Source organism: Gopherus evgoodei, chromosome 2, assembly GCF_007399415.2.
Source record: "Gopherus evgoodei ecotype Sinaloan lineage chromosome 2, rGopEvg1_v1.p, whole genome shotgun sequence".
Lineage (NCBI taxonomy): Eukaryota > Metazoa > Chordata > Testudines > Testudinidae > Gopherus > Gopherus evgoodei.
Genome location: NC_044323.1, coordinates 229,996,835 through 230,019,960, shown reverse-complemented (window position 1 = coordinate 230,019,960; position 23,126 = coordinate 229,996,835). Strand labels below are relative to the sequence as shown.

General features: G+C 42.8%; 1 protein-coding gene across 3 annotated transcripts in view; it reads left to right on the top strand.

Moving 5' to 3' along the window:
* Positions 1–23,126, top strand: part of TOX (thymocyte selection associated high mobility group box) — a 275,711-nt gene that overhangs the window by 218,324 nt on the left and 34,261 nt on the right. For all 3 annotated transcript variants that reach the window (XM_030553148.1, XM_030553147.1, XM_030553149.1), the window contains one exon: positions 3,524–3,754. In XM_030553148.1, coding sequence (XP_030409008.1) covers positions 3,524–3,754 — 231 coding nt within the window. The remainder of the gene's footprint in view (positions 1–3,523; positions 3,755–23,126) is intronic.

Below are 23,126 nucleotides of genomic sequence, written 5' to 3'. Positions count from 1 at the left end.
TTAGTATACAGAATCTCCAGTAGGAAAGGAACTTCATATTAAATACATTCTTTAGTCAACAGCATAAAATTATGCTAAAAACTATCCAAACTATGGAACCATCACCATATATATAAATGATTACAACAACTGCTGGGTATTTTGAGACATGCACACACCTGGTAGGAGTGGCCATTTCATACAGAACTGTCAGACTTAAAATACACTTCTGCACTAGCTCTAACACAAAGAAGGGAAAGCAGCAGCACCATTAAAGAGGGCATTATCGAGGACTTACTGGTAGTTGCTCTAGATACTGTTGCTTTAAGAGTAAGACATCCCAGGGTGCCTGTCAGTAAGACCCGGGGAGAAGGATAACAGTAATGTGATTTTGAGGTTGAAAGTGAATGACCTGAAAGTAGCTTAGAACAGTGGAAGTGGGAACTAAAATCTCTGGCCAAGGAACTCATTTGTGTAGGAAGCGCAGATCCTAAAACTGGCCGTGCTGAATTCTTCTAAATTCAGTATTCAAGTCTGTGGTTAAATGAATAAAAAGGAGACCTTAAAAAAATCAGTGTTTGTATGTAACTATAAAACCATTTGCAACAAAGTGCCCATTTGCAACAAAGTGCCCATTTTATTCTGACCACTTCAAAATTCAAATACTGCATTTGTGCGATTCTTGCCATAATTCATAGTGTTGGATCATTAAACATGTATTCTGTTATTGCTAAGCATAATTGTGAGATGCTAGAAGCATTATAGGCTTGCAAATATGTATTTCTCAGTAGATGGATGACTGTTTTTTTTTCCATGCTCATTTGAATTTCGCTTATGAGAGAATTTCAAATAGTGTAGTTCAGAGAAAAGAGACCGAGAGGACTGCAAGTAGCAAAAATTAACTAAGAGAAACATGATTACTAGGGAACTGCTGCCACATATTCTCTTTATGTGGTAGAGGTTTTACAATATTTATTTTATATGGTCAGAGTTATAAGTAGAATTCTGTGTTGTTTGTTCAGCCTATTATGCAGATGGTGCTTGATTAAAATCTATTTTAAACTACAGCAATTACTGCAAGATAGTATGCGTAAAACAGCTCTCCTAGCTCCGCTAAAGAATTTGGTACTATTGCAGTTTATTTTAAATATATTTATAGACATTTTCAAACTTCTCAAGGGACATTTAGATATCAACAATATGCCTTACTAGATAGTCTTAAATCCTACACTAGGTAGTCTTGTGATCTATCATTTGTGCAACGTGGTTACTACCGACTTTTTTGAAGTGAAAGATTATTGCTTTCTTGTGATAAATAAGTTAAATACATCACTATAATTAAGCAATAAGGCATGACAGGAGGTGGATTACCATGAGCTAACTACACCTCTAGGGATTTTGAGGCATGAGTCTATGGCTAGAAGAATGTATATGTTTTTTATTTTATTTCCCATCTGTCTCTGCTTTGATGGTTAGCAGTGGAGTCTATAAGCTGATAGACTGATGGGAGCATAAGGTACGCCATCATCTCAGCCATTTCCAAGGTTATTAGTACTGGAATTCTTTTTCTTTACTTTTTTTTTTACAAAACAAACAGAATTTCCCCAGGGAGTACTCCCTTTTTAGCAATGGGATATTTGAAGCCATTTGATTATTTGGGTTGGAGAATAAAATGTCCAAGCAATTTACAAGAAGACTTTTTTTTCTCTTAACTTTTATGCATATTATGATTATTTATCACATAGTTAAACGGTAGTTTGGACATCCTGCTATCTTAAATATCTACAAGCTTGTAAATCCCTTTGGTCAATACAAAAGCATTAAAAGAAACATTTTAAAATAGCAAGAGTAGGAACTTTAACTGTGGGTCTGAAGTTGTCAAGCCTCCTTGCTCCTGGGATTTGTGAACTGTTACTTAGAGGTGTTTGGAAAATTTGGATTAGGATGGTCAAATTAACTAGGGAGCTCTTTGCATGTGCACATAACACACCTTCATATAGTATTGATCTTGTAGTTTCTTCTACAGTATAGAATGAAATAGTGATCTGCAAGTTTGAAACAAGCAGCTTGTGTTTTATAACTTCTTCCCTCTTCTCTCTAGTGCTGCTGGTATACTCCCCAACCATTAACTGCATATTTGATTGCCTAACCAGGTGCCTAGGAACCAAGCAATTTCCTTTTTAAGTTACATTCATCACATTGCTGTTCTGATTAAAAAGCCACAACAGGCCAAATCCTGCTCACTTTACTCACTTGAGTAGTCCTGTTGAACACAGTGTGACACACAGGAAGAGGGAGAAGAGTCTGGCCCAGAGTGAGCGTATACAGTCATATGCAACCACTGTCATTATGCATCTGTATTTATTTTTGGAACACCTGTAATCTAGCATGGCACCTGATCACAGTTTATTAAAAAATGATAGAAATCATCTCTATTTGATTGTAATCCTCTCCTCCTGAGTCTTTTCAAACGAAAAACCCTTTGGGACAGATACAGTTAGCCAGATTCTCCAGTCCACTGAGGCCACTTTGTGCCATGTAGTTTGAGTCGCTTAGAAAATCAGGCCTGTGTCTTTGCATATTTTTGCACAGCATCTGGCAAAATGGGGTCCTGAATCCTGTTGGAAGCCCTACTGCAATATAAATATTTAATGGTTAAAGGACAGTTGGGTTTTCACAAATTTGCACATCTTCAGGCTGCAGTGAAATCCACAAGAGGGATCTAGGGCATGGGGATTTTTTAAGTGTGTGCGTACACACACAAACACAAACTCTTCTTTCATCTAGTGTATGATTGAGACTCGTTTGCTCCTTTATTCAGAACCCAAGGGACTGATCCTGCACCAGCAGAGTTAATGAGAGTTTTCCCATTGACTACAATAAGACCAGAATGAAGCCCTTCAATAGGTCAAAAAATATTCCAACCTAAACTGCTGAAATTTTGTGGCTCTCGATTTTGATTAAGAATAATACAAAGGAATTAACATTTTTTTTTAAATCTCAATTCACTTGTTTCCCAATCCAGTTCCCAGTGAAGTCACTAGAAACAATCCCACTAACTTCAGTGGGAATTGAACTGAACCATAGGTTAAAATAGTCCTCTAAGGGAAAGAAAAATATAAAGTGGAAATTATATTGTTCTTGCTCTACTTAAATGGTTCTTATGATTAAACTAGTGCTCAAAGTATAATGAAATCTGTAATGGTTTTACTCATTACAGGTCTCCGACAACCATTAGCTGTAAGACTCCGAAAAGATAAAAAGATGACAAGCTAATCTAGTAATGAGATGATAATTTTATAAAAACAAAATGTATGAATCATTTTAGGAAAAACGTTTTATAACCTAGAACATTTATAATGCCTTTTACAGATGAAACCCTGAGAAATGTTGTTAACATTTGGATTATCAAAAGACTGTAGCTAAAAGTGCACTTTCCCCAGCAAAATCCATAATGTATATTGTAGATGCCTTGATAAATAGAGCTTTTTGGTCTGATTCACAATTTAATGAGTTTCTGTCCTTTTGTGAACTTTTATTACAGGTCAATGGAGGAGAGAAACGACCTGCTTCTGATATGGGAAAGAAACCCAAAACTCCCAAAAAGAAGAAGAAGAAGGACCCTAATGAGCCACAGAAGCCTGTGTCTGCCTATGCATTATTCTTCCGAGACACTCAAGCAGCCATCAAGGGCCAAAACCCAAATGCTACATTTGGTGAAGTCTCTAAAATTGTAGCTTCAATGTGGGATGGCTTGGGAGAGGAACAAAAACAGGTACAATGTGATATAAATTGTAGTGATCAAGTACATGCCGTCTAACCACTCTGAGCAACTCCTTTTGTTCATTCTGACTAAACCTGAAAATGTGTCATATCAGTACTTGAGTTCAGGAGACTATCACCTCATTTCATATATCAGTTTATTAGGCCACTAGAAAGAGTATTTTAGTTCTTCTGCCTGCGAATTTATATCATTACTTTTAGGATTTTGTGTGCCAAAGTCAGAGGGCTTGAGACTCAGTTACAATGAGGCCCCTTTACACTGCCAGAGTGATGTTTAAAAACACCTATCCTCCCCTTCAGCAGTTACTCTTTATCTCTTTACCCTTTTCGAACTTAACAGAAAGCTTAAAGTCCGTCTATCCCTAGCCACTCCTTGAAGACCACCAAAGAGCTGATACCAATATGTTATTCAAACCCTTCCCCAACAGCTTTTCAGACGATGTGGGAGTATATGCTCAGCTCTTTCCTCCTCTTTTTGTGTACATGCTGTCATTAAATATTGTACAAAGTGAAAGACTAAGTGGGATGTTCTGTGTCTCATCTAGGTGATGAGATGTTATGAGAGCTATGCAGTGTGACAGGGAATAAGAACCATAAGGCTCAGGCCCTAACTATTTGACAGTCCTTTGTTAACTGACCATTCTGTGGCAAATGCATTTTCACAGTGATATTTTTAAGGTATTGTTTCTATTTTCAAAAAGGACTATAGGTCAATCTGGGAAATGTTTGATTCCTTATCTTTTTACTTTATGGATCCTATCTGTGCTATATCAAGGGGTTTTGTTCAGCCCTCTCCTGAAAAAAGAACTGGTGTGATTGTAAGAGACAATCAGATGGAATGTAAAGCAGTGTGAACAGCTCCCTTTGGTGTCCATGTTAAAGTAATAATTTCCTCCACATTCTCAGCTCTGCACTTCTCTTTTCCCTCCTTCCAGATCCATTGTTGTCTTTCTCAATTAAGTTATGTACAGCCTTGGCTGATGGTAATAGTGTTCCCAGTAAGGCCCTGTTTCCTCTGCATGTCTACCTTAGAAATATAAAATTAAATGTTTTACTTAATCCATAAAACGTGACAGAATGTATAATGTTGCATAACAAAGATACACCTAGGTACATTGTTAAGCACATGGAGAAAGCCCAGTGCTTGCAGTGAATTAGGTGTGGGGAATCATGACTACGCAAGAACAGAACACTCTGTCTGATTATAACTATAACAATGTCCTTACATTTTGCAAACATATTAAAATGTGTGTTTAATTTTTTTACAATGTAATTCTTTCACTGAAGAGAAAGGCAAAGGATGGAAACCAGCTGTAGAAAATAATATAGGGTTCTACTCCCCTAAGCTATTGTTGTTAACTATTTTTTATTATTTGTATTGCAGTAGTGCTCAAAGACCCCAAGCAGGATAGAGGCTCTGTTGCGCTAGATGCCGGGCAAACATATATGAAGATACATTCCTTGCCCTGAAAAGTCGACAATCTAAATAGATCAGAAAGACAAAAGTTGAGGGGGAAAGCAAAGGCCTTTGTCCTGTAAGGAGCTCTGCAAGGATGGACCTGCATCTGCACAGAACCCCACTGAAATCATTGGGACCTTGTCAGAGTTGCAGGGGTCCTTCTGTGTGGAGCTCATCACAGGAGCCAGACCCAATGGTCAGAGTGATGGTTGGCAAACATCATATTAGGTTTATTGCTCTGTTGTTATTGTTTGGTTTTAATGTGGTAGGGGGAGGACGTGAGCTGACAGGAAGCCAGAAGTGGGAAATGTAAGGAACAGTGGGGAGTGAGGAACAATGAAGTGTGACATGGAGACCAGGGACAGTGGAGAGTGAGGCTGGCTGCAGAGGGACTGTGAAGAAGAGGAGAGTGGAGAGGCCAGAGTAAACAGCCAACCAGCAGGGAGGCAGAAAGCACAGCATCTATTTATGTATACAGTGTTTATTTGATTTCAATGGAAAACACTGTGTGGAAGCTGTCCTTTTCAGCATCTCCAGACATTATACCAATTGACAGAAACAAAGAACTGTAAAGGCTTCCTGAGCAGAATGTTCCAGAGGTTTCTTGTTTTCCATGCTAATTCTGTGCTAATTTGACTAGCATCTTGATACAAACCTATTATTATTGAAAAGAGTGTCACTAAAAATTCTTTTTATAAGTCCTGACTTCTGGACTCCAGAGAATTGGTTGTCTACCTTCACTAACCCGCCACAAAAAGTCAGCTGGACAATTGCATGGAGAGGTACTTAGGTCCCATTAAAACCAATGAGAGTTTTACTGCTGACTTTTATGGATCAGTATTTGGCCCTTAATGACTGACCAAAAAAGAAATGTTCTATCTAGAAACTGTTACTAAATAAGGTGTGGCTTCCAGAAAGTTCAGCTGGAGGAAAGGTAACTTTGTGAATCAGAGGATCATAGAGGTCAGGTACATTAAAGTGTGTGGGGTTCTATCTTCTGCCTTCCTCTAATGTGCCCAGCCACTGTCTGAAGGAGGATCCTAGATTAGATGGACTTGATTGTTTCAGCACAGCAGTTCCTCTATAACAGTTGAATGTTGCATCTCAGGTCCATGAGAGTGACTACTAGCTCTGGGCTCCAAAACATGGACTGTATTCAGAATAAATTTCAGTAGCAAACAGTTTTGACTGTATTTTTCTGAGTGCACATACCTACAAGCTGGCATTGCAGGTGATGCAGAGCCACAGCAGGAAGGGTTGTCTCTCAGGACCCTCCCCAGCATGCAGAAAAGTAGTCTTGGGCCTTGGTGTGCTCAGCCAGGGCCGAGAGGGTGAAGGCAGCCAGGACTAACCCTTATTCCATTTGAGGTGACTTGTGTCGCAGCGTGTGTGTGTTGTGGGGGCAGTATCAGAGAACAATGGAATTGCAATCGTAGATCCTTACATGGGTTGTACAAGAGGCGTATGGCTCCTTGCTTACACCTTCTCCCCCTTCATTGTGTGCCAGTAATAGTGCACCCTTAATGTTTTTACGCCCTTTCAGAGATTTGCCCACATGACATGCAATGATTCAAATTGGGAGTTCTTGCTAGTGATGTTCACACACTGGAACCCCAAATCCAAACACACACACCCCTCAGAAACTTTCCAAAAGCTTATCTCTGGGCCCATCTTGGGCTCATCTGTATACTAATCGAAACTAGAATCCTGGATCCAGATTCCCCTGAAGTTGGTGATAATTTGGATCCATATCTGAACTTCACAAAAGTCCCTGTCTCTAGTTCCAATTAATGCTACTGTTCTTTAATAAAAACAGAGGTAAAAAAACGCTTTAGCCACTCATCTATCTTTCTTCTAGCATATTTTATAATTACCTTTAATTTACAAGTCTGAATCATATTAGCCATTAGGTATATCATTGTATTCTTCCTTCCAGAACTCACTTTATAGTTTTCTTCCCACAGCAGAGTAGAAAAACTCAGCTGCTGTGTGATAGTCCAGGACCATACAATGGAGATAAACAAAAACAAATTGAAAATGCACATTCATGAGGAAACAAGATTTGCTCTTCATCTGTTGGTTTTGTGTCTAGTATAAAAAATAGTCCCCATGCTTGTCAGAGACCTAAAAGAAATGCAATTTTCATTAAAAAAAACCCTGGAATTTCCAAATTTAATTTCAGAGTTCCTGCTCACAGCTGAAAGCAATAATTGAATAATTCCTGTATTGGAAAAAAAATTAGTAGAACAGAATTTGTTTTTTTTTATCTGTATTGTCTTCAAGCTAAATTGCTGAACCTTGGAAAACCATTAGAGTTTTAAACGGCAGAATTACATACTACAGAATTCAAACAGAAAAGAGTAATGCAACCAAATATATATGCAAGGTATTACAATACATTGTGTTACCGTATGTTTGCTCCTCTGTCTTTGACTCACTTCGCTTATTTATTACTATCATTTATTATGTTTTGCAGTAATACCTAAAAGCACCAATCAGGATAAGGTCCCATATTCTTTAGTGTGGTATAAACAGAATAAAAGACAGCCCCGATCCAAAAGAACTCTCAATCCTATTTGCTAGGTCCGTTGTGTTTATAATCGAAATTAATTCTACATTGTACTGAGGGTCTGATCCTGCAAAGTGCTGAGCAATTTCTAGGAAAAAATGCTCAGCGGTTTCAACAGTATTTAGTAGACTCTGGCTCCTCGTGTTCATCTTGGAGATTATCGATATGCATATTTATTGAAATTTACCACTTATATTTGCTAAAGAAAGTTGCAAGAGCAACATTATTAATGACCACTAAACCACATGGTATAGGATATCTTTACAAGCTAGAAAAAAGTGCCATTACACCTGCAACAGGCTTAGATTTAACACCAGGGCAGGGGTGGCTCCAGGCACCAGCGCAGCAAGCGTGTGCCTGGGGCGGCATGCCACGGGGGGCGGTGTGCCGTTTGTTGTGAGGGCGGTAGTCAGGCTGCCTTCAGCAGCCTGCCTGCAGGAGGTCCGCCAATCCTGCGGTTTTGGCAGTAATTTGGCTGCAGGTACGCCGAAGGCGTAGGACCGGCAGACCTCCGGCAGGCATGCTGCCGAATCCGCGTTACCAGTGGACCTCCTGCAGGCATGCCGCCGAAAGCCGCCTGACTGCCGTGCTTGGAGTGGAAAAATACATGGAGCTGCCCCTGCACCAGGGCCAAGTTCCCCCATTTTGACGTACATAGGTGCAGAAGTCTACCCAGGCAGATCACAGTGCTGAATCAGGGCCACTGATTCCCATGTATCAAAATTGCTCAAAACTAGAACTGGTAAAAGACGAGTAATTTTTTCACAAATGGTTTCATGAGAAATATGGTGTTTGTTTAGTTGTTTCTGTTGTTACTGGTTTTTGGTTGACATTTTTCAACTATCTATAGAGCTGGTCAAAGGACGAGATAACTGTATCCCTTTTTTTCATCCAAAAATCAACATTTACAAAATCTCCGTTCAACACCTATTGTTCCTATAGTACTCCACAGCTGTTAACAGCTGTTGATCAAATTCTGTAGAATTACTTGAGCAAATCTCCCGTTGATCCATTAGGGTCAATGAGTATAACTATAAACTTGGACTAACAAACAACAGTATTGGTGATAACCCAGCAGAACTTTGCAAATTACAACCATTAGGAAAACATAGGACTACTCTGTGCCATTTGTTTTTTAAGCAGACCTTCCCATTGAAATCAACTAGGTTGATTACAAAAAGCTTTCCCAAAATGATAGCTCTTCTGCATATTAAGGGCCTACTTCTCCAGTCTCAGGATACAAGTAACTGTCACAAAATCAGTGGGCTCTGGTAGGGAAACTGCGTTCTAAAAAAGCAAGGGATTAACATACTATATGGACTTTGGCTTCCATGAAGATACTATAGAAAGAATCTCAAAAAGAAATTAAAATAAAGAAGTGTGGGATTCTCATAGGAATACTTACTTTATTTATGAATTAGGCTTTCAATTCAGTAATCATAAAGCTTTGGAATTTTATGCTTTGGAAGTTGATGCTTATTCAGGAACTTAAGTAGAATTATTACCGTTTCCTGAGTTAGAATTCCTTTCCATTGTTTTAAATATAAATTAATCAGTAAGCAAAGCATAACACACAATAAGTTGTAAAAAGATAACGAGGTGGAGAAAATAAAGTTTAAAAAGTACTGATGGGATTTTTTGGTTAATTATTTTTCCACTGCTGGGAAAGAAAAATACCAGCTCAGCTATATCACATCTTTTAAAATATGTACATATTAAATCTTCTATATACTGTGACTTGATACAGCTTCTATTGAAATCTGTAAGAGTCTTTCTATTGACTTGAATGGCAGTTAGATCAAGTAAATCATGATGCAGATCATAGTTCCATTAGCTGTAAAAAAGGGATATGTTCCTATGGTTTGCACACCATGGAATGAATGATGGTGTCAGAGTTTGATACAAATCCTGCTTGAGAACTTAGCCAGTCCAAACCTAGTTGCTGGTATAACATACCAGATTAAACCACTAAAAGGGTTTGTGGGCAGATCTACAAAAGTTTTTCAAACTACAAAAAGTCAGAGGAAGCGTGATCTGTGGAAATATGGAAGGAATCAGGAAAAAGCAGAAATACTATGAAACAGATGATGCAATTACTTTTTGAGCTGAAATCAGTGGGGAGCACATTATGACCATGATACCTAAGAAAGACAATGTAACTTACTACAGAAAAGAAGGAGCAAAATACTCTTCCCTCCCTATGTGCAGATATCTACACTTCAATGTCCCGTATTGTAACAGTTTCCATGGATTTCCAAGCATCTGGAGAGAGAGAGAGAGAGTCTGTCTGTCTAGAGGTGACTTTGCCTCTCACTGGAAGGGACTCCTAAATGTTTACTGCACATTTTTGCAGACCGCAGCCTCTTCCCAAATACTGCCTCCTGTACAGTGACTAGAACAAGTCAAAAATAGGGGAGGACTTAAAATATTTTTCACCATTTTTCATTAAAAACTTTTTTTGAAAAAAAAATCTGGTTTTTGTTTCATAAAAATGCCAACAAAATCAGCTCTGCCAGTAATAAATCAGTATACATCTTCCTCAATATAGTATTCCTGATTTTTGGTGGTTTTCAATGGCTTTTTTACCTTTTCTTTTTTACTACAAACATTTTTTTTCTCCCAAGTAAACGGCATGCTCTTTTACATCCCATTTTTGTAGCCAATTTCTGTACATCATTGCCCTTTGCACATATTTTTGCTACAAAGGGGAGAAAAATGGCCCCTAGGGAGCAAAGTTAGGCATACTAAATTGTTGAGCCTCTCTGGCTTTCAGATAGAAGGTTGGTTCAAACTGGGTAAAAAGACTGCTTAGGTCATTTTCTGTTCTTAAGTGAAAAAGGAAAGTCATTTAAAATCAAAACCAGATGTAAATGTACTAAATGAACCTTAAGCTTCTAACTGGAGACTCAGAAAGGCTGTAATAGATTTAGCAAATTACAAACAAAATGTGCTTGTTTACATTAGAGTAAGTGACTTTAAAGCTTCTGCCAAAGACCTAAATAAACACGCTATTATATTAGACATGGAAATGAATGTAATATGCAAAGATGATCTTGGGTGTAACTCCATTGTCTTAGTGAAGTTCTACCAGGAATGAATTTGGCCCATTATATACAGATTATAATGTGTGTGTATGTCTGTTTGTACTTAAATGTTATACTGGCCCTTGCAGCAAGAAGAAAGATGGATTTACCTAGGGACCCAAAGTTTAATGATCAGATAGCACATGCAAAGCAACTCTTTGAGTGCTGTAACATATGCCTGCTTTCAGGCTACATAATTCATACACAGTAATATTAGCTGCAACAGTTCAGCTCAATAGCAACACCTCATTATTTTATCCCTTAGTATTTATTTCTATGTTTGACGCCTCATGAAATTACTTTTAATGTGTTTATATAAGGGCAGATCTGACACAAGTGGGAAGAATTTAATTTCCCACTCATTCTTTCCTGCTGATGTGTCCTCTTCCCCTGGTAGAAGTGACAAGTGTAAATAGTTAATTTGCTTCAATTATGAGCCTGTCCTGCTAAATTAGAAGCAGCAGGAATATGAAGAGCCAGAATTATACTTATGAGGCAGCTGACAAATCCTCTGAGCCCACAAAATCAAATCATTTACTCCTCATTGGTGTTCAGACACCCACTAGATAAATGCAGCAGTTTATTCTTTATCATCTGATGGAACTTGGATTGTATGTTACCAATACTTAAGTAAATTGAAGTCCCTCTTTGTTAGTGTCAACATTTGTGATGCTGTTAGCATGTTCATTAGAAACCTCAAACTTTCAAGAGTTTCTATCCTGGCCCCTAAAAATAACCCAGACTGATTCTGGTATATATATGTAAACAAAAAAAATCTCAGCAATTTTGTAAAAAGTTTTTCTTGGGATCACAGCTTTTTAAATGTGTAATAAATAAAAGTAGAAAACTAGCTAATTCCGGGGTGAATCTGGTAATACTGAACTGTCTTTAAAAGTAATTGTGTCCAATATTTAACCTTCAAAATGCTGGCATTTTACAGAGGTAAAATGATGCCTGCTCAATATTTGTATATTAAGTTCACTTTGATGCAACCAGACACTGTGCTGATTTTGCAAGTTACTCCAGGCTCAAATGTGCCTTGAAGGCATAGCTCTGCATTGGGAGAGCAGTTAAAAGGAGAACTCCCTGCATCTCCCAAGGACAAATTCTGGGAGGCACTGTGCCATTTGAAATTCCCATGCAGAACACCCTTTTAGAGAGAAAGCTATTGCTTTTTTCCAAATTTGGCCAGCTTCAGAACACCACGTCTCCCTGAGCACATATGCTCACCCGTTGCACATCTAACATTCTTTCTGCCACTTGTGTGCTTGGTTCAGGGCAAGACATAATCTGATCATATATATGTAATATATGCAATCTGGGGGTGGGGGGCACAAAGAGGAGTTAGGAACCCAACTCCCATTGACTTTCAATTGGATTTGGACCCCTAACCCCTTTTGTGTCTTTAAAATTGTAAGATAAATTGCCATGGCTCCACTGACTTCAATGAAGCTATGACAATTTGCACCAGCTAAGGGTCTGCCTCTAGCATTTTAGAGCATACATGCAGGGCTGGCGCTACCATTTAGGCAACCTAGGCGATGGCCTAGGGTGCCAGAATTTTTGGGGGGCGCTATTTTTCCGTGGGGGCGGCACGCGGGTCCGGTGAACCTACCGCAGTCATGCCGGTGGATGGTCCGCTGGAGGAAAGGCTCCAGTGGAGCTGCCGCAGTCATTTCGGCGGACGGTGTGCTGGTCTAAAGGCTCCAGCGGACCTACCGCAGTCATGCCTGCGGCAGGTCCACCGGAGCCTTTAGACCAGCGGACCGCCCGCCGGCATCACTGCGGTAGGTCCACTGGACCCGCAGGGGGCGGCGAAATGGCCGTCCACCTAGGGCATCAGAAACCCTGGCACCGCTCCTGCATACATGGTATTTTTCTGCCAGGCCTTATATAGTTGTTTAAATAGTATAAATTGAGTGCAGATTTTCAAGTGGGAATACACAGTTACATTTTCAAAACATTTATTCACAGTTTATTCGTTATTTAGTTGCTTATGAAGTAAAGCCTCTACCATATGTAGTGAGAAAGAGAGTACTGAGTTGAGTTGCTTTTTTCTCTTCTGCTTTGATGTCACACACTAAAATTCCCTTTTAGCAACCTTTACTTTTAAAACTCGCAGTGCATTTGTAAAGCCATCTCCAAAGGATAAATAAAAAACACTTTGAAGAAGACTACAAAATTATTGAAATATAGCCTCAGATTTATGGGTAGCATACAATTATTGAGGGATTTAATCTTTTTATTTATTTTATTATGTAAATAAGAATAGGAAGTAGAGACAAATCTGTTTTTATATTCTGCCATGGTGAATTAGAAAACAAAATATATTCAGAAACTGCTACAATAAAAACTACGTCACTGTTGAGATGTTGAATGGCTGATAAGAAAGAGGGAGTGTTTTCCTCCGTTTGCTATCAGTAGAGCTTAAACTGCTTCCTCCTTCCTCCTTATTTATAACAGCAAAGAGGCTTTTGTCATTAGTTTTACCCCTTTTCTGTTAGTGAAACTCATGTTTTACTGGCAAATTTCTGTAATAAAACTACTTTTTTTCCCTTGAAAGTGCTAGATAAACACATGAGGCATTTAAAACAACTATTCCAGTTTATTTTAGTCGGTTGGATCCCTCTTCCCATTGCTTTCTGCTCTTTTTCTCCTCCTCTGAGAACAGCTGGGCTTAATGAACTGGAACACAAGTAGGTCAATAAAATATATATATGTATGTTGTTAAGGTATTAAAATGCAACATGTGATTAATCAGTCTAATCGTTTCTGCAAGGGCCAGATCTTGCTCCCATTGAGGTGCATAGTTTGTTACTATCTTCAGAAGGGGGCAGTATCAGATCTCAACTTCGCAGTTCATTTTTTCACAAAATTTCTTCCAGATCAAACCCATCCCTCTCACACAAAGTTGCCAGGGTAAACAGGATTTCCAGCCTGGGACTGGGTTTAGATCCAGTTTTGGGTTCAGATCCAGTTTTGCACAGTACAGCTGAGTACAAGTAATTACCACGTAAATCACACATTTAATGTTTGTGTTTGTGGATGCGGGTGTTATCCAAACATGCTTTTGATCTAAAAAAACCCAAACCTCACCTTGTAAATTGCAAACTCATGAGGTCAAATTCAGCCCTGGCATAAGTGGCTCCAGCTCCAGCAAAATCAATTGAGTTGAACCTGGTTAATACTAGAGCTGAATTTGGCCTGTGACCTTAACTTTGCGTGCCAAAAAGACTGAATTCTTTTCTCCAAGCTTCTAATAGATCATCAGTGTTATTTTCATACTATGTCATCTAAGAGACTGCTGAGCTGGAGCACTAGCCCAGGGCCTCTCTCAGTTACAGTTTGTACCTAGATTAAAAGTCAAATGGTGGCATACTTCACTACCCATTAACCAGTTCTGTGGATTGTTTATATGACAGCTACATTTTAGTATCAGAGGGGTAGCCGTGTTAGTCTGGATCTGTAAAAGCAGCAAGGAGTCCTGTGGCACCTAATAGACTAACAGACGTATTGGAGCATGAGCTTTCGTGGGTGAATACCCACTTCGTTGGATGCATGTGGGATTTGCTATATTTTAGTGGAATTCATGGAGTTCTGGGTGCTGCTTCTTATGCAAAATAAAAGGATTACAACTGGACACTGGTTTCCTGCTTTGACAAACTTTCAGCTTTCTCTGAGCACGAGGGAACCCATTCAGCTGTGCTGGGGATGGAGATTTGGAGGTTGGATTCAACTCTGACAGCAGCACAGTAGTATTTTTCCAGAAAGTGGAGAAGTTTCTGGAAAAATCTCTGGAAAAGGTACTTCCACAGGTAACATCACTTCATCCATCACTCAAAGAACTCTGAGATGGTGCCATTGGTCCTAGAACTACGACTTTCACAGACAGCACTTATTTCTTTGTTTAGATGTATGGAATGCATCTGTCATAGTTTTCAGGCTTCCTTCCTAGCCATCACCTCTCTTAGGTGGAAACTCACATCTCTATCACTCCAGACCAGGGGTTTAGGCTTGCAGTCTCTCTGTACTTCATTGTGATTTCCCCAGCAGATCTGACCAGGGTTCAGCCTCTGTGATTAACCTTTCTTCAGAGGTTACAACAGTGAACACTAGGTACCAAACAGCCTTTAGAACATAAAATACATTTATTCTTAAGATAAAAACATTACAGAGAAAATATACATAAAACAATAACAGGTCCTATGCACGCACACACTGAATATACCAGGAATTGCCTCAGTCTTATAGGCCAAAGTCTGTCCAATCTCCTAGCAGGATTGGGGTACCCTTTTGGACAGAATGTACTGTTCATTTGCTCACTCAGGGTATGTCTGCACTGCAGTGTAAGCCCAGGGCTAGTGAGACTTGAGTCTACTGACCCATGTTAGGGAACCCTGGGCTTCAGTGTCTATATTGTATTTTAACCCTGTGTTAACACTTTTCTAAATAGTGCTTAGACCTAGGGCTCTGGTGTCCACACTGCATTTTGCAAGTAACCATGTCCCATGGTCTCTAGTGCCCCCACACATACCTGTAATGTGGCTGCTCTAGCCCTAGGATCATGGTGCACTGTGGGAAAACTACTGGCCGCTCTGCATGTTACCACCTTGCTTTGCAAAAGCCTTGCTCAGTTCACTCTCCATTGACTAACCCAAGAGGCTTTCTGACAGTGTGTTTGCAGATCGGTGATCAGAACGGAATGGGTTAATAGTGACCTGAGCTGCTGCTGTTTGCAAAGGTGTGGGCATGGTTTCTGTTTTCAGTAGAGTGGACTGGAGATTGTTGGGACTAAGGAAGTTGTCCAATGGAAGTGTGGGCTAGTTTCAGCTGACTCCTGGGACCCTGGGTCCAAGCCCTAGGTTAGCATAAACTTTGTCAAACCAAAATGAGAAACAAATTCCAGAGATCAGTCTCTCTCCTGGGAATATCAACCCCACCCTTGCCCATAATGGTAGCATCTGTGGACACCCTTCCACCAGCCTCAGCTGTTCAAAACTAGGGAGTTGTCTCAAAGCTTCTAAAAGCATCTTGCTGGATTTGATTCTCATGGTGGTATATATGGAGAGACCTGGTGCCTTTAAGTCAGAGTTCCCCAAACTGTGGGTTGCCCCCTTACTCCTGTCCATGTCCCCCCTGAGCTGCAGACCCGCTCCTGGCCCAGCTTCAGGGGGAGATGGGGAGGCATGGATAGAGGGAAGGCGGCATAATCTTCAAAAGCTCTGATTTGGTACCAAGACATTGTCAGTGGACAGCCCTGGACTCTGACATTCACTTCCCCCTATGGCATAGTTCAAATCTTATCTCTTGCCTGAAGGTACTGGGAAGGGTGGTTGTTTGTTTAGTTTGGGGAATGTCTTTTCCAGTTTTGGGTGCCTTATGAAATAATGTACATGCACCTGAAGATCTCTTACTAGGCACATTTTAGAAATATGAATAAAAAATAAACTAAGAACCTGGCCCTACAAGGTTCCTGGGAGCAGCCTTATGTCAGCCACCTGGCAGCCTGCTGACAATTGCTTACCTGAAACCCATGAAGCCTGGACCCCAGCATGAAGTTCCACTACTTCAGTCTGATTGGCCCTACTTAAGCCAGCAGCAGGAACAGGAAGCTGTCTGAACAACTGGACTCCACCCTGCTCTGGACTGCATGCCTTGTGCTTCCTGGTCCTGCACCCCTGGCTTGACTTCCTGGCATCCCATCCCAGCATGACTCCTGGCATCTGACTTTGTGGTTTGTGACCTCTAGTTTGTCTTCTGCCTCTGCCTGCTGGTATTCTGACCCTGCCTGACTCTGGTTATCAATTTGCAGTTCTATCTACAGTTTGTATCCTGCATCTGACCTCCCAGTATCCTGGCACAGCTGACTCTTGACTCCTGTCTCGTGACTGTGGACTTTGGCTCTGACTTCTAAGTCTGACCACCAATGATCCAGCTGAAGTAGCTTGTTTCAACCACAATATCCTCTGGGATTGAGTTCAGTGAAAGAAAGATGGACCTAGCAGCACCATCACAGCCACCAGAAGCATTGAATTCACCTGAATGGAGCCCTGACTCTAGGTGGTTAGTGAAGCACTGCAGGCCCAAGTTGCACAGCTGACCTTGGACAACCAGCAGCTGAAAGAGTAAGTGAAGCAGCTCAGGAGCAAGAACACCATGCTGCCAACACAGCCTGCAGAACCTTACCCCGAATAGGGGCCTGCAATACCCTGGCCCAAACGGTTTGACAGGAACCACTGGTAGTTCTGGGGTTTCATGAACCAGTGCCACCTTCTGTTTCTGATGCATCCCAAAATCTATGCTTTTGCCTGGGCCAAGGTGGCCTTGGTAATGAGCCTGCTGATAGGAGACATGTTAGACCGGGCCTCCCAAGTGCTGGAAGGCCATATCCCAGTGGTGTCACACTGGGATTTCTTTCTCCAAACGATGTCAGCCATGTTCAGTGATCCATGCTGAGCTGGAATGGCTGAGGCTACCTTGAGGAGACTCCAGCATGGGCAAGACACTGTGGCCTCCTATGCAGTGCACTTCCACCGCCTTACAATAGATACGGAGTTGAACAAATCAGTGCAGATTTAGCAGTTCCAGTGGGGCTTGTGGGAAGAAATCAAAGATAAATTGGCCCACATAGATGTTTACCAGACTAAATGTCCTCTTGGACCTCACCATCCACATAAATAATCAGCTCTGAGAACAAAGAGAGGAGAAAAGAGGTCCCCTGCAGCTCACTCTACCTGCGTACATGAACTCACTTTCTGTATTGCCCACCAAACCCAGGCCAGCCAATCTGGCTTGTCAGTGCCTCACATCTGAAGAAAAGGAATAGCACCATCAGCACCATCTGTGCTTCTACTGCAGTGAACCTGGCCATGCCATCTTGGCCAGCTCAGTACGAACACCACAGGCCTTGGGGAAACAAACCAGTCCAGGCACAGAGCCTCAGCCTTGAAAGAAGAGAAGTTCCCCACACCCTAGTCCTCTCTGAGAAGCACCAGAGCCCCATTCAGGGGCTTCTCATTGGCAGATTCCTATCCGTCTATGTATCCTGGGGAAGCCCTGATGGATTCCCCTCCAACAGGTCCTCATCAATTCGAGAGCAGTAGACAAGTTTATGGATGCCTCTACATCTCAGGCCCTACAGGTGCCCCTGCTGCACAAAGCCATGCCCAACACGATTTAAACTGTTGACAACTTCCTGCTGTCTTCAGTTCCAGTTGTGGAAGAGGCTGTCTCCATGGAGCCCATTATTTGGGGTCACAGAGAAATAATACAATTCAATGTGATCCATTCCCTACACTTTTCCACTGATCCCTGGCATCTACTGACTGACGCTTCATGATCCCCTCATTCCCTGGTGAAAGCAGGTCACTCTCCTATCAAAATTCTGCCAATTCCTTTAGTACAGTGATCATGGCGGTCCTCTCCCAAAGGCATGGACCCAAACAAATACTGCACCCCATCGTCTATCTCACAAGGAAGTTTACTCCTGCTGAATGATATTTGAGCAAATACGAGATGTTTGACAAGGAGCTCCTGGCAATTCAGACTGCCTTTGAAGAGTGGCAACACTACTTGGAAGGACCCATCGTCTGGTCCAAGTGTTTATCGATCACAAGAACCTTGAGTAACTGTGTGGGCCAGCGCCCTAAAGCAACAACAGTTCCAGTAGGCCCTATTCTTCTCCCAGTTAAACTTTACTTGACCTGCCACCCTGGAACCAGAAATGTGAAGGCCAACACCTTGTCCTAAAGATATAGCTCTGACCCACAAGGCCCCAATCCATATTCTGAAGTCCCATAATTTTTTAATGCAACCCCTGGCTGTGGGAGGATGATGTCATGACCCATGGCTCTCAAACCTCGGATAGCTGGGTTCATGGAAGCCACTGCACTCCAACCCTCCACCTGGCAGCCTGCTGACAATTGCTTACTTGGGACCCATAAAGGCCCAGCTCAGTGTGAGGATCTGCTCTTGAGGTCCAATTAGGAGAGTCCCAAGAGTGGCAGATTGTCCCACTGGCCCTACTTAAGCCAGGAGGAGAAATCGGAAGCAGAAATAGGAGCAGAAATAGGAAGCTGTCCAAACTGGGTTTCACCCAGTCAATTTATATTTAATTATCACATTAATTAAAAAAACAAGTTGGAAATGGCCAGGTTCTATAAAAATGTGCTGCTATCCAAGCTACTTATTCATTTTAGGGAGGAACATAAGCTTCATAAGTGGTTTTGGAAGTGTTAAAAATAAAAGTAACTCTTGGCAACATAAGGTTATAACTAAGCTACAACGTTAGTTGCTCTTAAACAAAAGAACAGAAATCTTCTCAGACTGAGGACAATTTTTAATGTATTTCTGTGTTTCAGGATTCCTCACTATCTTAACTGTGATGCACAAAACAGTTTAAACCATTGTCACAGGTACACTTGAATGATGACATGAGCCTTTTGCCTATTTAAAACGTCTGTAAGGCATCAAGTCTATTAAATTATTACAACTATGTATTTAATCTTGAGGCTTAGAAGTTGTGGCAGCTGCCAAAACAGAATGGGAAGGGCCCTTGGCTTGCTTATACCTGTTGCACATACTGCTAGAACTGCTAGTGCCACCCACCTAGTCTCCCCATCTGCTTAAATTCCATCTACCAGCCCAGGCCAAAACCCAGGGCTATGTGTTGGCACCAGCTACCATTGTCATCTACGTTCTCAACTAGAAAAATGTCCTACATACTAAATCTTATCATTACTAATGATACCAGCCAACTCCACCCCAACCCTACCTGTGCTGCAGCTATCAGCAAACAATATTTCAACAGCCAGTGTCAGTGGGACAAACTGACAATATCCCACAATATGCTGAACAGACCTTATGAAATTAAAATAAACTTTTGATTTAAATTGAACTGTATTAGGATTAATATATTTGGGATCCATTTTATTAAAAACATAATTGTGTATGTGTTATTGTATGTAACTTCTCTAGTAGTGGGGAGAGGCTACTCTAATTCCTCTGGTAATCAGCCTTTAAAGCCATCTCCCTGGAGAGGCTCACATATACAAATTCAAACTGAATTATCCAGGGACCAATGGACAAAGAAAGGATTTTTGGATAATTAGTCTGGTTTTAAATAGACTCAGGGCTTTCTTGCTGATCCGCCAAATGGGCAGGACACCTGGTCCACAGAGGGCCCCAGTCCTCAGAGGATTGGAAGAACTAGGCCTACTGAGGCCCCATAAGACTGTGCTTGTTCCGAGCTGAAGTTGGGATGAACTTGAAATCACAAAGAGGTTTCCTTTGGTCAGATGCTGAAGGACTGCTCTAGCCAGAGCCCACGTTAGGGTTAGGGTGATCTCTGGTAAGCTTATTAGCTTGTGTGTAGGTTCTTTCATTGTTTTTAATATGTTTTCTCTCTACTGCTTTTACATTAAGAACAAAATTGGCTTGCATAAACAGAGCTATGCAGTAAGTATAACTATGGGCACTCACGCTGTTAGCCATCTCTGAAGGGCAAGCAAGCCAGCCTGCTCGAACAGACTGCCTTTTGTAGAGGCTAATACAATGAAGGCAGGGAACTGTGCCTGGAAATACCCTGGTCAGAAGGGAATGAGAAATGGGTCTCTGCCCAAGAAAGGCAACAGCTGGTGAGCCAGAAGCCTGAGAGAGGGTGCCCTTGGCAGGAGCACCGAGGGGAAATACTGGTGCAGTTGCTCTGAACTGCAACCGTCAGGATCACCCACCACCTAAAAAATAGCCTAAATATTAGGATTCTTGAAGAAGACAAAAAAAAAATAGTAAGAGCCCAAGCCATCATGCCCAAGAACCATAACAAATACCCCTTGCACCATAAAACTGCACTACTCAAAAAGCAGCTAGCATGGGATTTCCCCAAAAAAACACTGCGAAAGATACAAAAAAAGAGAGTGAGAAACCCAACCATGTAAATCTGCCTCTGAATAACATACAAAGGATTGTGTGCCACAGCACTCATAGTGACATCCTATATCAGGGTCAGTTTACAAAAAAATAGTGCTAATCTGGATTTATACTGCTATTACCAGGTTGAGAGAATGTCTAAGGGCTTGTCTACATCAGAAAGTTGCAGCGCTGGTGAGGGAGTTACAGCGCTGCAACTTTGAGAGTGTCCACATCTGCAGGGCATCACCAGCGCTGCAACTCCCTGTTTGCAGCGCTGGCCGTACTCCCGTTTTGTCTCGGGTGTAGAGGATCCAGCGCTGGTGATCCAGCGCTGGTAATGCAATGTAGACACTCACCAGCGCTTTTCTTGACCTCCGTGGAAGGAGGAAGCCTCTGGTAATCAAGCTGGTTTCCTTTCCCGGTTTGCTCTCTCGGTCCCGGAGCCAGCCAGCAAACCGCAGGGAAGGAGACCTGCTTGCTCGGGGTTCCGGGACCGAGAGAGCAAACCGGGAACGCCGCGGTTTGCTCTCTCGGTCCCGGAGCCAGCCAGCAAGCCGCGGGGAAGGAGACCTGCTTGCTCGGGGTTCCGGGACCGAGAGAGCAAACCGGGAACGCCGCGGTTTGCTCTCTCGGTCCCGGAGCCAGCCAGCAAACCGCGGGGAAGGAGACCTGCTTGCTCGGGGTTCCGGGACCGAGAGAGCAAACCGGGAAAGGAAACCAGCTTCGCCGCGGTTTGCTCTCTCGGTCCCGGAGCCAGCCAGCAAGCCGCGGGGAAGGAGACCTGCTTGCTCGGGGTTCCGGGACCGAGAGAGCAAACCGGGAAAGGAAACCAGCTTCGCCGCGGTTTGCTCTCTCGGTCCCGGAGCCAGCCAGCAAACCGCGGGGAAGGAGACCTGCTTGCTCGGGGTTCCGGGACCGAGAGAGCAAACCGGGAAAGGAAACCAGCTTCGCCGCGGTTTGCTCTCTCGGTCCCGGAGCCAGCCAGCAAGCCGCGGGGAAGGAGACCTGCTTGCTCGGGGTTCCGGGACCGAGAGAGCAAACCGGGAAAGGAAACCAGCTTCGCCGCGGTTTGCTCTCTCGGTCCCGGAGCCAGCCAGCAAGCCGCGGGGAAGGAGACCTGCTTGCTCGGGGTTCCGGGACTGAGAGAGCAAACCGGGAACGCCGCGGTTTGCTCTCTCGGTCCCGGAACCCCGAGCAAGCAGGTCTCCTTCCCCGCGGCTTGCTGGCTGGCTCCGGGACCGAGAGAGCAAACCGCGGCGTTCCCGGTTTGCTCTCTCGGTCCCGGAACCCCGAGCAAGCAGGTCTCCTTCCCCGCGGTTTGCTGGCTGGCTCCGGGACCGAGAGAGCAAACCGCGGCGTTCCCGGTTTGCTCTCTCGGTCCCGGAACCCCGAGCAGGCAGGTCTCCTTCCCCGCGGTTTGCTGGCTGGCTCCGGGACCGAGAGAGCAAACCGCGGCGTTCCCGGTTTGCTCTCTCGGTCCCGGAACCCCGAGCAAGCAGGTCTCCTTCCCCGCGGTTTGCTGGCTGGCTCCGGGACCGAGAGAGCAAACCGCGGCGTTCCCGGTTTGCTCTCTCGGTCCCGGAACCCCGAGCAAGCAGGTCTCCTTCCCCGCGGTTTGCTGGCTGGCTCCGGGACCGAGAGAGCAAACCGCGGCGTTCCCGGTTTGCTCTCTCGGTCCCGGAACCCCGAGCAAGCAGGTCTCCTTCCCTGCGGTTTGCTGGCTGGCTCCGGGACCGAGAGAGCAAACCGCGGCGAAGCTGGTTTCCTTTCCCGGTTTGCTCTCTCGGTCCCGGAACCCCCCTTGAAGCCGCCCAACAGCGCTGCAGTGTGGCCACATCTAACACCACTTGCAGCGCTGGTTGCTGTAAGTATGGCCACTCTGCAGCGCTGGCCCTATTCAGCTGTACTAATACAGCTGTAACAACCAGCGCTGCAAAATTTTAGATGTAGACATGGCCTAAGAAAAGTAGCTATGAAAAATGATGTATATAGTTAATGCTGAATACTATGGCTGGATAATTGGGAAATAATTAAATGAAGACTATATAATTAAGTGCATATGCAGTAGTGATGTTTGGGTACAAGACTTACAGAACTCTTGTTAGTTTTATGCTATAAAATGAGTTTACTTTGATGTATACCACAATTTGGAAAGGGGGAGGGGAAAATCCATCTCTTTGAGAACCTTTTCCATATGCTTTGACTATAAATGCACAGTCAGCCTGCTTAAAATTTTGATATTAGAGAGATAAGGTGGGTGAGGTGATATCTTTTATTGGACCAACTTCTGTTGGTGAGAGAGAGAAGCTTTTGAGCTTTTCTTCAGATCTGGGAAAAGAGAAGA